Source organism: Lampetra fluviatilis, chromosome 37 (assembly GCF_964198595.1).
Source record: "Lampetra fluviatilis chromosome 37, kcLamFluv1.1, whole genome shotgun sequence".
Lineage (NCBI taxonomy): Eukaryota > Metazoa > Chordata > Hyperoartia > Petromyzontiformes > Petromyzontidae > Lampetra > Lampetra fluviatilis.
In genome coordinates this window covers 1,847,248-1,861,349 of record NC_136311.1, presented here as the reverse complement: position 1 = coordinate 1,861,349, position 14,102 = coordinate 1,847,248, and the positions used below count along the sequence as shown (strand labels likewise).

The 14,102-nt window shown below is 56.1% G+C and overlaps 1 protein-coding gene across 1 annotated transcript in view; it reads right to left on the bottom strand.

The window, feature by feature from the left end:
* Positions 1-8,655, bottom strand: part of MYO19 (myosin XIX) — a gene marked incomplete at its 3' end in the record, with an annotated part of 41,501 nt that extends 32,846 nt beyond the window's left edge. Inside the window, exons 1-3 of the mRNA XM_078873963.1 lie at positions 8,498-8,655; positions 7,725-7,873; positions 53-166 (exon numbers count right to left, since the gene is read on the bottom strand). Of these exons, the coding sequence (XP_078730089.1) occupies positions 53-166; positions 7,725-7,873; positions 8,498-8,630 (396 nt within the window). The remainder of the gene's footprint in view (positions 1-52; positions 167-7,724; positions 7,874-8,497) is intronic.
* Between the last annotated feature and the right edge of the window lie 5,447 nt (positions 8,656-14,102).

The window sequence follows — 14,102 nt, the reverse complement described above, 5'->3', positions numbered from 1 at the left end:
GGTTGTGCCGTTTCCCGGTGCCTGTGCGGCTGCGCGTGGCGGCGTGCGGCACCTTGCCAGCGCCGCTCTCCCCGCTGACCACCACGGACTGGTCCCTGGGGTCGGGCCCGCTGGTGGCGCTGCGAAACGCCAGCTCGGCCACGGCAAACAGGTGCGGCCCCAGCTCCTGCGGGGGCAGCACGCCGACGGCTCTCACTCAGCAGCGGGCAGAGCTCTCAGACTCTCACTCAGTAGCGGGTAGAGCCCTCAGACTCTCACTCAGTAGCGGGCAGAGCTCTCAGACTCTCACTCAGCAGCGGGTAGAGCTCTCAGACTCTCACTCAGTAGCGGGTAGAGCCCTCAGACTCTCACTCAGTAGCGGGTAGAGCCATCAGACTCTCACTCAGTAGCGGGTAGAGCCCTCAGACTCTCACTCAGTAGCGGGTAGAGCCCTCAGACTCTCACTCAGTAGCGGGTAGAGCCCTCAGACTCTCACTCAGTAGCGGGTAGAGCCCTCAGACTCTCACTCAGTAGCGGGCAGAGCTCTCAGACTCTCACTCAGCAGCGGGCAGAGCTCTCAGACTCTCACTCAGTAGCGGGTAGAGCCCTCAGACTCTCACTCAGTAGCGGGTAGAGCCATCAGACTCTCACTCAGTAGCGGGTAGAGCCCTCAGACTCTCACTCAGTAGCGGGTAGAGCCCTCAGACTCTCACTCAGTAGCGGGTAGAGCCCTCAGACTCTCACTCAGTAGCGGGTAGAGCCCTCAGACTCTCACTCAGTAGCGGGTAGAGCCCTCAGACTCTCACTCAGTAGCGGGTAGAGCCCTCAGACTCTCACTCAGTAGCGGGTAGAGCCATCAGACTCTCACTCAGTAGCGGGTAGAGCCCTCAGACTCTCACTCAGTAGCGGGTAGAGCCATCAGACTCTCACTCAGTAGCGGGTAGAGCCCTCAGACTCTCACTCAGTAGCGGGTAGAGCCCTCAGACTCTCACTCAGTAGCGGGTAGAGCCCTCAGACTCTCACTCAGTAGCGGGTAGAGCCATCAGACTCTCACTCAGCAGCGGGTAGAGCCATCAGACTCTCACTCAGTAGCGGGTAGAGCCATCAGACTCTCACTCAGTAGCGGGTAGAGCCCTCAGACTCTCACTCAGTAGCGGGTAGAGCCATCAGACTCTCACTCAGTAGCGGGTAGAGCCATCAGACTCTCACTCAGTAGCGGGTAGAGCCCGCAGTCTCTCACTCAGTAGCGGGTAGAGCCCTCAGACTCTCACTCAGTAGCGGGTAGAGCCCTCAGACTCTCACTCAGTAGCGGGTAGAGCCCTCAGACTCTCACTCAGTAGCGGGTAGAGCCCTCAGACTCTCACTCAGTAGCGGGTAGAGCCCACAGACTCTCACTCAGCAGCGGGTAGAGCCATCAGACTCTCACTCAGTAGCGGGTAGAGGCATCAGACTCTCACTCAGCAGCAGGTAGAGCCATCAGACTCTCACTCAGTAGCAGGTAGAGCCCTCAGACTCTCACTCAGTAGCGGGTAGAGCCCTCAGACTCTCACTCAGTAGCAGGTAGAGCCCTCAGACTCTCACTCAGTAGCGGGTAGAGCCCTCAGACTCTCACTCAGCAGCGGGTAGAGCCCTCAGACTCTCACTCAGTAGCGGGTAGAGCCCTCAGACTCTCACTCAGTAGCGGGTAGAGCCCTCAGACTCTCACTCAGTAGCGGGTAGAGCCCTCAGACTCTCACTCAGTAGCGGGTAGAGCCCTCAGACTCTCACTCAGTAGCGGGTAGAGCCCTCAGACTCTCACTCAGCAGCGGGTAGAGCCCTCAGACTCTCACTCAGTAGCGGGTAGAGCCCTCAGACTCTCACTCAGCAGCGGGTAGAGCCCTCAGACTCTCACTCAGTAGCGGGTAGAGCCCTCAGACTCTCACTCAGTAGCGGGTAGAGCCCTCAGACTCTCACTCAGTAGCAGGTAGAGCCCTCAGACTCTCACTCAGTAGCGGGTAGAGCCCTCAGACTCTCACTCAGTAGCGGGTAGAGCCCTCAGACTCTCACTCAGTAGCGGGTAGAGCCCTCAGACTCTCACTCAGTAGCGGGTAGAGCCCACAGACTCTCACTCAGTAGCGGGTAGAGCCCTCAGACTCTCACTCAGTAGCGGGTAGAGCCCTCAGACTCTCACTCAGCAGCGGGTAGAGCCCTCAGACTCTCACTCAGTAGCGGGTAGAGCCCACAGACTCTCACTCAGCAGCGGGTAGAGCCCTCAGACTCTCACTCAGTAGCGGGTAGAGCCATCAGACTCTCACTCAGTAGCGGGTAGAGCCATCAGACTCTCACTCAGCAGCGGGTAGAGCCCACAGACTCTCACTCAGTAGCGGGTAGAGCCATCAGACTCTCAGTCAGTAGCGGGTAGAGCCCGCAGTCTCTCACTCAGTAGCGGGTAGAGCCCTCAGACTCTCACTCAGTAGCGGGTAGAGCCATCAGACTCTCACTCAGTAGCGGGTAGAGCCATCAGACTCTCACTCAGTAGCGGGTAGAGCCATCAGACTCTCACTCAGTAGCGGGTAGAGCCCTCAGACTCTCACTCAGTAGCGGGTAGAGCCATCAGACTCTCACTCAGTAGCGGGTAGAGCCATCAGACTCTCACTCAGTAGCGGGTAGAGCCCTCAGACTCTCACTCAGTAGCGGGTAGAGCCCTCAGACCCTCACTCAGTAGCGGGTAGAGCCCTCAGACTCTCACTCAGTAGCGGGTAGAGCCCTCAGACTCTCACTCAGTAGCGGGTAGAGCCATCAGACTCTCACTCAGTAGCGGGTAGAGCCCTCAGACTCTCACTCAGTAGCGGGTAGAGCCCTCAGACTCTCACTCAGTAGCGGGTAGAGCCCTCAGACTCTCACTCAGTAGCGGGTAGAGCCATCAGACTCTCACTCAGCAGCGGGTAGAGCCATCAGACTCTCACTCAGTAGCGGGTAGAGCCATCAGACTCTCACTCAGTAGCGGGTAGAGCCCTCAGACTCTCACTCAGTAGCGGGTAGAGCCATCAGACTCTCACTCAGTAGCGGGTAGAGCCATCAGACTCTCACTCAGTAGCGGGTAGAGCCCGCAGTCTCTCACTCAGTAGCGGGTAGAGCCCTCAGACTCTCACTCAGTAGCGGGTAGAGCCCTCAGACTCTCACTCAGTAGCGGGTAGAGCCCTCAGACTCTCACTCAGTAGCGGGTAGAGCCCTCAGACTCTCACTCAGTAGCGGGTAGAGCCCACAGACTCTCACTCAGCAGCGGGTAGAGCCATCAGACTCTCACTCAGTAGCGGGTAGAGGCATCAGACTCTCACTCAGCAGCAGGTAGAGCCATCAGACTCTCACTCAGTAGCAGGTAGAGCCCTCAGACTCTCACTCAGTAGCGGGTAGAGCCCTCAGACTCTCACTCAGTAGCAGGTAGAGCCCTCAGACTCTCACTCAGTAGCGGGTAGAGCCCTCAGACTCTCACTCAGCAGCGGGTAGAGCCCTCAGACTCTCACTCAGTAGCGGGTAGAGCCCTCAGACTCTCACTCAGTAGCGGGTAGAGCCCTCAGACTCTCACTCAGTAGCGGGTAGAGCCCTCAGACTCTCACTCAGTAGCGGGTAGAGCCCTCAGACTCTCACTCAGTAGCGGGTAGAGCCCTCAGACTCTCACTCAGCAGCGGGTAGAGCCCTCAGACTCTCACTCAGTAGCGGGTAGAGCCCTCAGACTCTCACTCAGCAGCGGGTAGAGCCCTCAGACTCTCACTCAGTAGCGGGTAGAGCCCTCAGACTCTCACTCAGTAGCGGGTAGAGCCCTCAGACTCTCACTCAGTAGCAGGTAGAGCCCTCAGACTCTCACTCAGTAGCGGGTAGAGCCCTCAGACTCTCACTCAGTAGCGGGTAGAGCCCTCAGACTCTCACTCAGTAGCGGGTAGAGCCCTCAGACTCTCACTCAGTAGCGGGTAGAGCCCACAGACTCTCACTCAGTAGCGGGTAGAGCCCTCAGACTCTCACTCAGTAGCGGGTAGAGCCCTCAGACTCTCACTCAGCAGCGGGTAGAGCCCTCAGACTCTCACTCAGTAGCGGGTAGAGCCCACAGACTCTCACTCAGCAGCGGGTAGAGCCCTCAGACTCTCACTCAGTAGCGGGTAGAGCCATCAGACTCTCACTCAGTAGCGGGTAGAGCCATCAGACTCTCACTCAGCAGCGGGTAGAGCCCACAGACTCTCACTCAGTAGCGGGTAGAGCCATCAGACTCTCAGTCAGTAGCGGGTAGAGCCCGCAGTCTCTCACTCAGTAGCGGGTAGAGCCCTCAGACTCTCACTCAGTAGCGGGTAGAGCCATCAGACTCTCACTCAGTAGCGGGTAGAGCCATCAGACTCTCACTCAGTAGCGGGTAGAGCCATCAGACTCTCACTCAGTAGCGGGTAGAGCCCTCAGACTCTCACTCAGTAGCGGGTAGAGCCATCAGACTCTCACTCAGTAGCGGGTAGAGCCATCAGACTCTCACTCAGTAGCGGGTAGAGCCCTCAGACTCTCACTCAGTAGCGGGTAGAGCCCTCAGACCCTCACTCAGTAGCGGGTAGAGCCCTCAGACTCTCACTCAGTAGCGGGTAGAGCCCTCAGACTCTCACTCAGTAGCGGGTAGAGCCCTCAGACTCTCACTCAGTAGCGGGTAGAGCCCTCAGACTCTCACTCAGTAGCGGGTAGAGCCCTCAGACTCTCACTCAGCAGCGGGTAGAGCCCTCAGACTCTCACTCAGTAGCGGGTAGAGCCCTCAGACTCTCACTCAGTAGCGGGTAGAGCCCTCAGACTCTCACTCAGCAGCGGGTAGAGCCCTCAGACTCTCACTCAGTAGCGGGTAGAGCCCTCAGACTCTCACTCAGTAGCAGGTAGAGCCCTCAGACTCTCACTCAGTAGCGGGTAGAGCCCTCAGACTCTCACTCAGTAGCGGGTAGAGCCCTCAGACTCTCACTCAGTAGCGGGTAGAGCCATCAGACTCTCACTCAGTAGCGGGTAGAGCCCTCAGACTCTCACTCAGTAGCGGGTAGAGCCATCAGACTCTCACTCAGTAGCGGGTAGAGCCCTCAGACTCTCACTCAGTAGCGGGTAGAGCCCTCAGACTCTCACTCAGTAGCGGGTAGAGCCCTCAGACTCTCACTCAGCAGCAGGTAGAGCCCTCAGACTCTCACTCAGTAGCGGGTAGAGCCATCAGACTCTCACTCAGTAGCGGGTAGAGCCCTCAGACTCTCACTCAGTAGCGGGTAGAGCCATCAGACTCTCACTCAGTAGCGGGTAGAGCCCTCAGACTCTCACTCAGTAGCGGGTAGAGCCCTCAGACTCTCACTCAGTAGCGGATAGAGCCCTCAGACTCTCACTCAGTAGCGGGTAGAGCCATCAGACTCTCACTCAGTAGCGGGTAGAGCCCTCAGACTCTCACTCAGTAGCGGGTAGAGCCATCAGACTCTCACTCAGTAGCGGGTAGAGCCCTCAGACTCTCACTCAGTAGCGGGTAGAGCCCTCAGACTCTCACTCAGTAGCGGGTAGAGCCCTCAGACTCTCACTCAGCAGCAGGTAGAGCCCTCAGACTCTCACTCAGTAGCGGGTAGGGCCATCAGACTCTCACTCAGCAGCGGGTAGAGCCCTCAGACTCTCACTCAGTAGCGGGTAGAGCCATCAGACTCTCACTCAGCAGCAGGTAGAGCCATCAGACTCTCACTCAGTAGCGGATAGAGCCATCAGACTCTCACTCAGCAGCGGGTAGAGCCCACAGACTCTCACTCAGTAGCGGGTAGAGCCATCAGACTCTCAGTCAGTAGCGGGTAGAGCCCGCAGTCTCTCACTCAGTAGCGGGTAGAGCCCTCAGACTCTCACTCAGTAGCGGGTAGAGCCATCAGACTCTCACTCAGTAGCGGGTAGAGCCATCAGACTCTCACTCAGTAGCGGGTAGAGCCCGCGAGCCGTCACGGGAATGGCGAATGGGACTCAACTCCACGGTGGAATCTCGGACACGGCTTGCGAAAGCACTCTCTCGGTTCGATGCTTGGCTCTGTGTCTGTTTAAAGATTGCGTAACGTCGTGGGGGGTGCGGGGGGCACTGACCCCCCCCCCCTTTAGCTTTCTGTCACTGTTTTATTGCTCGCACCTCGTTGGTGAATGTTCACGCAAACTGACGAATCGTGGCGCCGCTCGCGCGTAGCGGCTCTCGGTGACAGCGCCTCGCTGACCCCTCCCCCCCCCTGAACATCTGTGGTATAAAAGAGCTTCATAACTCATCGGATTCCACCGGGATGAATTAAGATTCTCGATTTCTGAACACGGTACCAGGGTTTGCAGCGCATTCTCGATCCAGGGCCTAGCCCGCGCCGTGTCGGTCACAGGGCATGTTTGACCATACTTCACCGTACTGGTCAATGCGGGTTGATGTTGTGGGTAGCGGCCGACAATCAGTTTAACACGCAGTAGTAGGTTTTCGCGACCAATATGCATAATCGAGGATTTTGGGTTCGATCGCGTAAATAATGCTGATGATGATGACTGAGTTTATCGCGTGGTGTGCTAACCACAGTGCCACCACTCGATCCCACATACTCAGGGTTACTCATGAATATTAAACACGCAGGTGTGTAATCATGAATAGTAAACACACGCGTACGAACGAATACTCCTGAATAATGAAGAGGCACATGCGTGCACTCACAGACCCCTCACTAGTGCCACTTCGTACCTTGCATGGTCTATAGCAGCTGTTGGGTTCGATCCCGACTCTGACGCCTGCTGCTGTATATTTGGAGTTTGCGTGTCTCTCTCTCTCTCATCATCATCACGGTGGCTAGGATATGTTAACTACCTCGCCTGGTATGCAGGAAGTCGTGGGTTTGATTCCAACCCTGACGCCTGCTGCTGTATATTTGGAGTTTGCGTGTTTCTCTCTCTCTCATCATCACGGTGGCTAGGATATGTTAACTACCTCGCCTGGTATGCAGGAGGTCGTGGGTTCGATCCTGACCCTGACGCCTGCTGCTGTATATTTGGAGTTTGCGTGTCTCTCTCTCTCTCTCATTATCATCACGGTGGCTAGGAGATGTTAACTACCTCGCCTGGTATGCAGGAGGTCGTGGGTTCGATCCTGACCCTGACGCCTGCTGCTGTATATTTGGAGTTTGCGTGTCTCTCTCTCTCTCATTATCATCACGGTGGCTAGGAGATGTTAACTACCTCGCCTGGTCTACAGGAGGTCGTGGGTTCGATTTTAACCCTGACGCCTGCTGCTGTATATGTGAAGTCTGCGGTGTCTCTCTCTCTCCGTGGTCGCGAGGATTTTTCTCCGGGTCCTCCGGGTTTTTTCCCTCCAAATTTAGAATCAACATCACCACGCGCTGAGAGGATGTGGTGGCTGCTGCTGTAAATGTCCACGCGGTGATGAGCGCACTCCGTCGAGCAGCTATCATTTGTGGGACCAGGACGCTTCTGAAAAAAAAGAACTACACAGCTCAGTGGCGCCTTCCCTGGTGACATCTAAATAGTTGAGTCGTGGGTTGCGGTCCAAACGTCGTGGGTTTTTTGCTTTTAATTCAGATTTATCTTGTCCATCTACGTGACTTTACCGAAAGAACCAAGAATATGAATTCCTGCCGTCACGGAAGTTTTACGTCTAAATTTAGTTTCGTGTCGCCGCTACCAGACACCACCAGCGCCTACAAACTCCGTGCCAGGTCCCACGACTCCCCCCCCACCCCCCACGGGGTGTGTGTGGGCACCTGCAGGCGAGGGCAGGTGTGGTAGGCGTGCACGGTGGGGCTGGCGTAGAGGAGCGGCACCGCCTGGAAGGGGTTCAGCGCCACCAGGGTGCAGCCCGCGCGCGTGTAGAACGCTCCTCGCTCGTAGCGCAAGCACAGGCAGCGCAGCACTGCCGGGGGGGGGGGGCGGGGGGCGGTCAGGGGGTGGGGGGGGGGACCAAATCGTGACAGTGAACGCAATCGTCGGGGTGGGTGAGTCGTCCCAGCGCTCGACGCCGGCAATCACGATGTGTATTGATACTGGACGAATCCGATGAGCTAAGAAGCTCTGTGCGCAAGCCCATGTCCAGTCTGACCGCGTGCGGAGTCCCGGCGCTCGCACACGCGCATCGGGCGGTGCTGCTCCTGCTGAGCTTCTCTGACGAGAGCGTGAAGGTCAAGGGTCAGAAATTAGGTCATGGGGTCCAGGGACGAGATCCAGAGAGGTGAGGATGACAAGCCACCGGAAACGGCCCGAGTAGTGGGCGGGGCTACTTGAGCAGTGGGCGGGGCCAGTGGGTGAGTGGGCGGAGCTACTTGAGTAGTGGACGGGGCTACTTGAGCAGTGGGCGTGGCTACCTGCGCAGTGGGCGGGGCTACTTAAGCAGTGGGCGGGGCTAGTGGGTGAGTGGGCGTGGCTACTTGAGCGGTGGGCGGGGCTACTTGAGTAGTGGGCGGGGCCAGTGGGTGTGTGGGCGTGGCTATGTAAAAGTAGGCGGGCCTTGACGAGGCATCCTGACCGCGAGGGCACTTACCGGTCTCCGTGGTGACGGGATTGACCTTGACGAGGTCCGTGATGTCCTCGAGGGAGTCGCTCCCCGAGAGGAAGGCGGCCACCTCGGGGGACGAGGCGGCCCCCGAGGAGGGCCCGTGTCCGTGCGACGCCATGGCAGCCCCTGGGAGACTGCCAACCCTTGGGCAGAAGGCAGCAGACGCAGCAAGCGAGCGGATAATGCAACGTCGGGCATAGATGTGACAAATACATCAAGGCTGCATGTAGGGGCTACAACGGGAAAGCAGTGCTGTGATTTCCCAGCAACAAGCACCTGGGTTCGATTCCCGACTCGGGCGCTTCGATGTGAGGAGTTTGTATGTTGTCCTCCTGTCCTCCGATTTCCTCCCATAGACAAAAGCCCGCACAACGGAACTGGTGTTGGCCAAAACCACATCCCACTGCTGTACCATTAGCTGCAAATTACTCGATTGGGATCACACGCAGTGGCAGCATCGCGCCATCGCCCCCACGACTGCGAAAACTTGGCAGGAACACTGCGGAAAATTTGCATTGAGACTCAACGAGGCTTTCCTGGGTAAATAAAAATAACTACCAGGTGCCTCAAGAAGTCAACTACCTCGCCTGGTCTACAGGAAGTTGTGGGTATCGATCCCAACCCTGACGCCTACTGCTGTATATTTGGAGTTTGCGTGTCTCCCTCATCGTCATCACGGTGGCTAGGAGATGTTAACTACCTCGCCTGGTCTACAGGAGGTTGTGGGTTCGATCCTGACCCTGACGCCTGCTGCTGTATATTTGGAGTTTGCGTGTCTCTCTCTCATTATCATCACGGTGGCTAGGGGATGTTAACTACCTCGCCTGGTCTACAGGAGGTTGTGGGTTCGATCCTGACCCTGACGCCTGCTGTTGTATATTTGGAGTTTGCGTGTCTCTCTCTCATTATCATCACGGTGGCTAGGGGATGTTAACTACCTCACCTGGTCTACAGGAGGTTGTGGGTATCGATCCCAACCCTGACGCCTGCTGCTTTATATTTGGAGTTTGTGTGTGTGTCTCTCTCTCATCATTATCACGGTGGCTAGGATATATTAACTTCCTTGCCTGGTATACAGGAGGTTGTGGGTTCGATCCCGACCCTGACGCCTGCTGCTGCTGCTGTATATTTGGAGTTTGCGTGTCTCTGTCTCCCTCTGGTCACGTAGATTTGTCTCCGGGTCGCCCGGGTTTTCCCCTCCACATCGAGAAAAATTCATTTCGAGTATTTCGGCTGCAACACATTTCCACGCAAGAAGCCACTTCGTTGAGCTATCATCACGTGTGACCAGGTAGCTTCTGAAAAAGAGAAAAAAGCTCAATGGTCCTTGCTTCGTAAATCAAAATAAAATTGTTTAGTTTAGCAGTTTTTCTTGCTGTGGTTGTCCCACCTGATGACGATTGCTTGTGTTGCGATCGAAACGTCGTGATCTATTATTTTTCTACCTACGTGACTTTACCGAAAACACATTCATGTGGAGGGAGCTGGTAGGAACGTTGGGTTGCTATGTCACTGGCCAGGGTCAACGGCGGCGTGGTGTATTCCGCAAATAGCCGACTGTGAGGGCGGGCACAAGCCGGCGTGAGTAGGTTAAACGTTGAGTTTTATAAGGGCACCACGGGGTGACCAGCCCCTCCCCACCCAGCCCCACCCCTCCCACCCCCCACCCAGCCCCACCCTCCCCACCCAGCCCCTCCCCACCCTCCCCTCCCCACCAGCCCCTCCCCACCCAGTCCCTCCCCACCTTCCCCTCTCCACCAAGCCCCACCCCTCCCATTTTTGGATGCACGACGAACGGACGGACGGACACAATAATCCCTTGTGGGCTGGTGTAACCAGGAGGTTCCTACCAGTCTAACCAAAGAGTATAGTTTAATGTTACTTGATAGTTTGCTGAGTGAATATGAGCGCGTGGCCGTGTGATTTTGCTGTTGATATCGAGGCCACCCCGTTTCGTTTACGAAAACATACATTTTCAATCTCGCCTCCCCCCCCCCCCGGCAATTTTTTTCTCTCTAAAACTGTGCGCCAACAGCACTGGCTGCACCATCCGGGCCTGGGCAGAGCTCCCACATCAACCAACGGAGATGCGGGGTGGTGAGTCGGGACTGGGCCACCAGGCCACGGTACCAGGGCCCCAATCCCCCCTCGGCAGGCCTCTCAATCCTCTTCTCGTGAGCTGCTACCACAGTCACGTGCGTATCCACTATCGGGCACGTGATGGTGATGATGGTGATGATGGTGATGATGGTGTGGCCAGCAGTGGATAGACCATGGCCCGTGGTGGTGGTGAAGTGGCCCGGCCTGTAGCCCTGGCGCCGTCCCCGACAGGCGCACACAGACTCGAGCGAGGCTCCGTGCTTCGAGGCGCGTCAGGGTCGCGAGAGTCGCCGCACTTCCTCCACGCGTCGACTCGTGGCCGTTCGAGGGCGATGTGACCAGATCCGCGTCGACAGATCTCCCTCTGCGCCAGCGGTGAGGCGGTTGGCAATGTATCATGACTATGACCCGAGGCTAATGGCCACCTCGATTCGTTGCTGCCGCTGACTGTACGGCCGCGTGTTCTCTCTCTCTCCCGCGGCGGTCGGAGCGTGGATCTTTCCCCGGGTTATTCCTTCGTGTTTTACCCTCCTCCTCCTCTTCCACATTTGAAATCAACACGCGTTAAGATGACGCGCCTGAGCCTATACATTCCCACGTGTCGTGATGATGATGATATTAGCAGTCACTGCGACAATGAGCCATCGTCACGTGTGGCAAGGTCGCCTCTGAACAAGAACTCACGGCTCGGCAGGCTTTACCTGCTAGCATGTCAACAATGAACGAGGAAATTCGCCACCCGGCGTCATTTCCTCCTCCTCCTGCTGAACCCGGCCCGACCCAGACCGGAGTCACCACCGTGCGCCGATTGCCGGCCCTGCGTGACACTTCACCTGCTCACCTGTTCACCTGCTCACCTGTTCACCTGCTCACCTGTTCACCTGCTCACCTGTTCACCTGCTCACCTGTTCACCTGCTCACCTGTTCACCTGCTCACCTGTTCACCTGCTCACCTGTTCACCTGCTCACCTGTTCACCTGCTCACCTGTTCACCTGCTCACCTGTTCACCTGCTCACCTGTTCACCTGCTCACCTGTTCACCTGCTCACCTGTTCACCTGCTCACCTGCTCACCTGTTTACCTGTTTACCTGCTCACCTGCTCACCTGTTTACCTGTTCACCTGCTCAACTGTTCACCTGTTCACCTGCTCACCTGTTTACCTGTTCACCTGCTCACCTGTTTACCTGTTCACCTGTTCAACTGTTCACCTGTTTACCTGCTCACCTGTTCACCTGTTCACTTGTTCACCTGCTCACCTGTTCACCTGTTTACCTGCTCACCTGCTCACCTGTTTACCTGTTTACCTGTTCACCTGCTCAACTGTTCACCTGTTCACCTGCTCACCTGTTCACCTGTTCACCTGCTCACCTGCTCACCTGCTCACCTGCTCACCTGCTCAACTGTTCACCTGTTCACCTGTTCACCTGCTCACCTGTTTACCTTTTCACCTGTTTACCTGTTTACCTGCTCAACTGTTCACATGTTCACCTGTTCACCTGCTCACCTGCTCACCTGTTCACCTGTTTACCTGCTCACCTGTTCACCTGTTACCTGTTCACCTGCTCACCTGTTTACCTGTTCACCTGCTCACCTGTTTACCTGTTTACATGTTTACCTGTTTACCTGATCACCTGATCACCTGCTCACCTGTTCACTTGTTTACCTGCTCACCTGCTCACCTGTTTACCTGATCACCTGTTCACCTGTTTACCTGTTCACCTGTTTACCTGTTTACCTGCTCACCCGTTCACCTGTTCACCTGTTTACCCATCTACCCGGGACAGCCAAGCCGAGTCACGGGACTCCTTTTCAGGTGATGCCGCTGCCACATTTGGGTATTTAAGTGAAATACGTTGTCAGCCAATGAATGACGAGTGTGTGGGAGGAAAACCGGAGCACCCGGAGAATGCTCCATGCACGCTTTGCGCGAGGGAGCAACGCTCTATCCCCGCACAGATGGAAACACATGGCGACATTACAGATTAGTCCATTTGCTGTACTGCCTTCTGGCGATCCAGGGTATGGCACCTCATCAACGCCCACGTGAAGTGAATTTCACCCAACATCGCTCTGTGTGTGATCCATCAACCCTCGCTTCTACGGTATCGTAAACGCCAGCCTGGTACGGAGCGATGAGCCTGGCTGCCAAAGTTCGATTCCCAGGCACGGCTAACATCAATGGCGTGTGATGCCTGAACCGGTCCTGTGAACCCTCGACCTATTCATTCAACGACCCGCACGAGCGTGGCGAAGTATGGTCAAATGTACTCACATGACCCACACACTTGGGGAGGTTATCATCCAACAGTGATTTGACGGAACGCAGCATTGCCAGCGAGTAGCGCCTATGAAGGCCGGCACGCAGCACGAGGGGCTGGGGTGGTGAGCACCACACCCATCCGCATCTTTATCCCCAGTGTTGATGTATACACACCGTGCCAGGCATTACTTTTAAGGCTGAGTCGACCTAGGGGAGGCCCACGACCGGCTCAGATAATCGTCACCGGTGTTGCCGGGTTCGTAGCGCAGCGCTCTAACACAGCTCCCCACAACAAAGACAAAGATCCCCCGTATAGCCTGAGCAGACTGTTGGGGCAAGTGCTGTAGGCGAGCGGCACCTGTGAAGGCCGGCACGGCAACACGAGCGAGGTGGGTGGCCAGCACCACGCCGGGCCGCCGGCGGTCTCCCTCGCGGCGATGTTCACTACGCACCGCACCAGGTACTCGTTTGAAGGCTGAATTGACCTCAGGGAGTCCCCACGACCGCGGACGTTTCCCTTCTCGGAAACGCCACGGTGTTGGAGTTGGAAGGCATTCCGAGAAGCGCCGGAATGACGTACCGACATCGCCACCGCTGGGCTTCAAGAGTGGTGGTCCAATCTCGATTTGAAGCTTTCGTGACTGCAGGGATTATTCTCCTTGACGAGATCAGCGAGCTATTCTGGTTCATTCGAGGCAAGCACTGTGTGCGACGATGACGACAATAACTCAAACGAAGCTGGAACACCACTCCTCTTGGTTCTTTCGGTAAAGTGACGTGGGTAGAAAATAAAATTAATCAAATCACGACGATCAAGCAATCATCATCAGGTGGGAAAACCACAGCAAGAACGTTTGTCTTGCTGTGGTTTATTACGACGATGACGACAATAACTCAAACGAAACTGGACCACCACTCCTCTTTGGTTCTTTCGGTAAAGTCACGTGGGTAGAAAATAAAATAAATCAAATCACGACGATCAAGCAATCATCATCAGGTGGGAAAACCACAGCAAGAACGTTTTTCTTGCTGTGGTTTATTACGGCGATGACGACAATAACTCAAACGAATCTGGAACACCACGACTCAAGAAAATGTTCTTGCTGTGGTCTTCCCACCTGATGATGATTGCTTGTGTTGCAATCGAAACGTCGTGATTTATTGTATTTGTTACCTACGTGACTTTACCGAAAGAACGAAAGAGGAGTGGTGGTCCAGTTTCGTTTGAG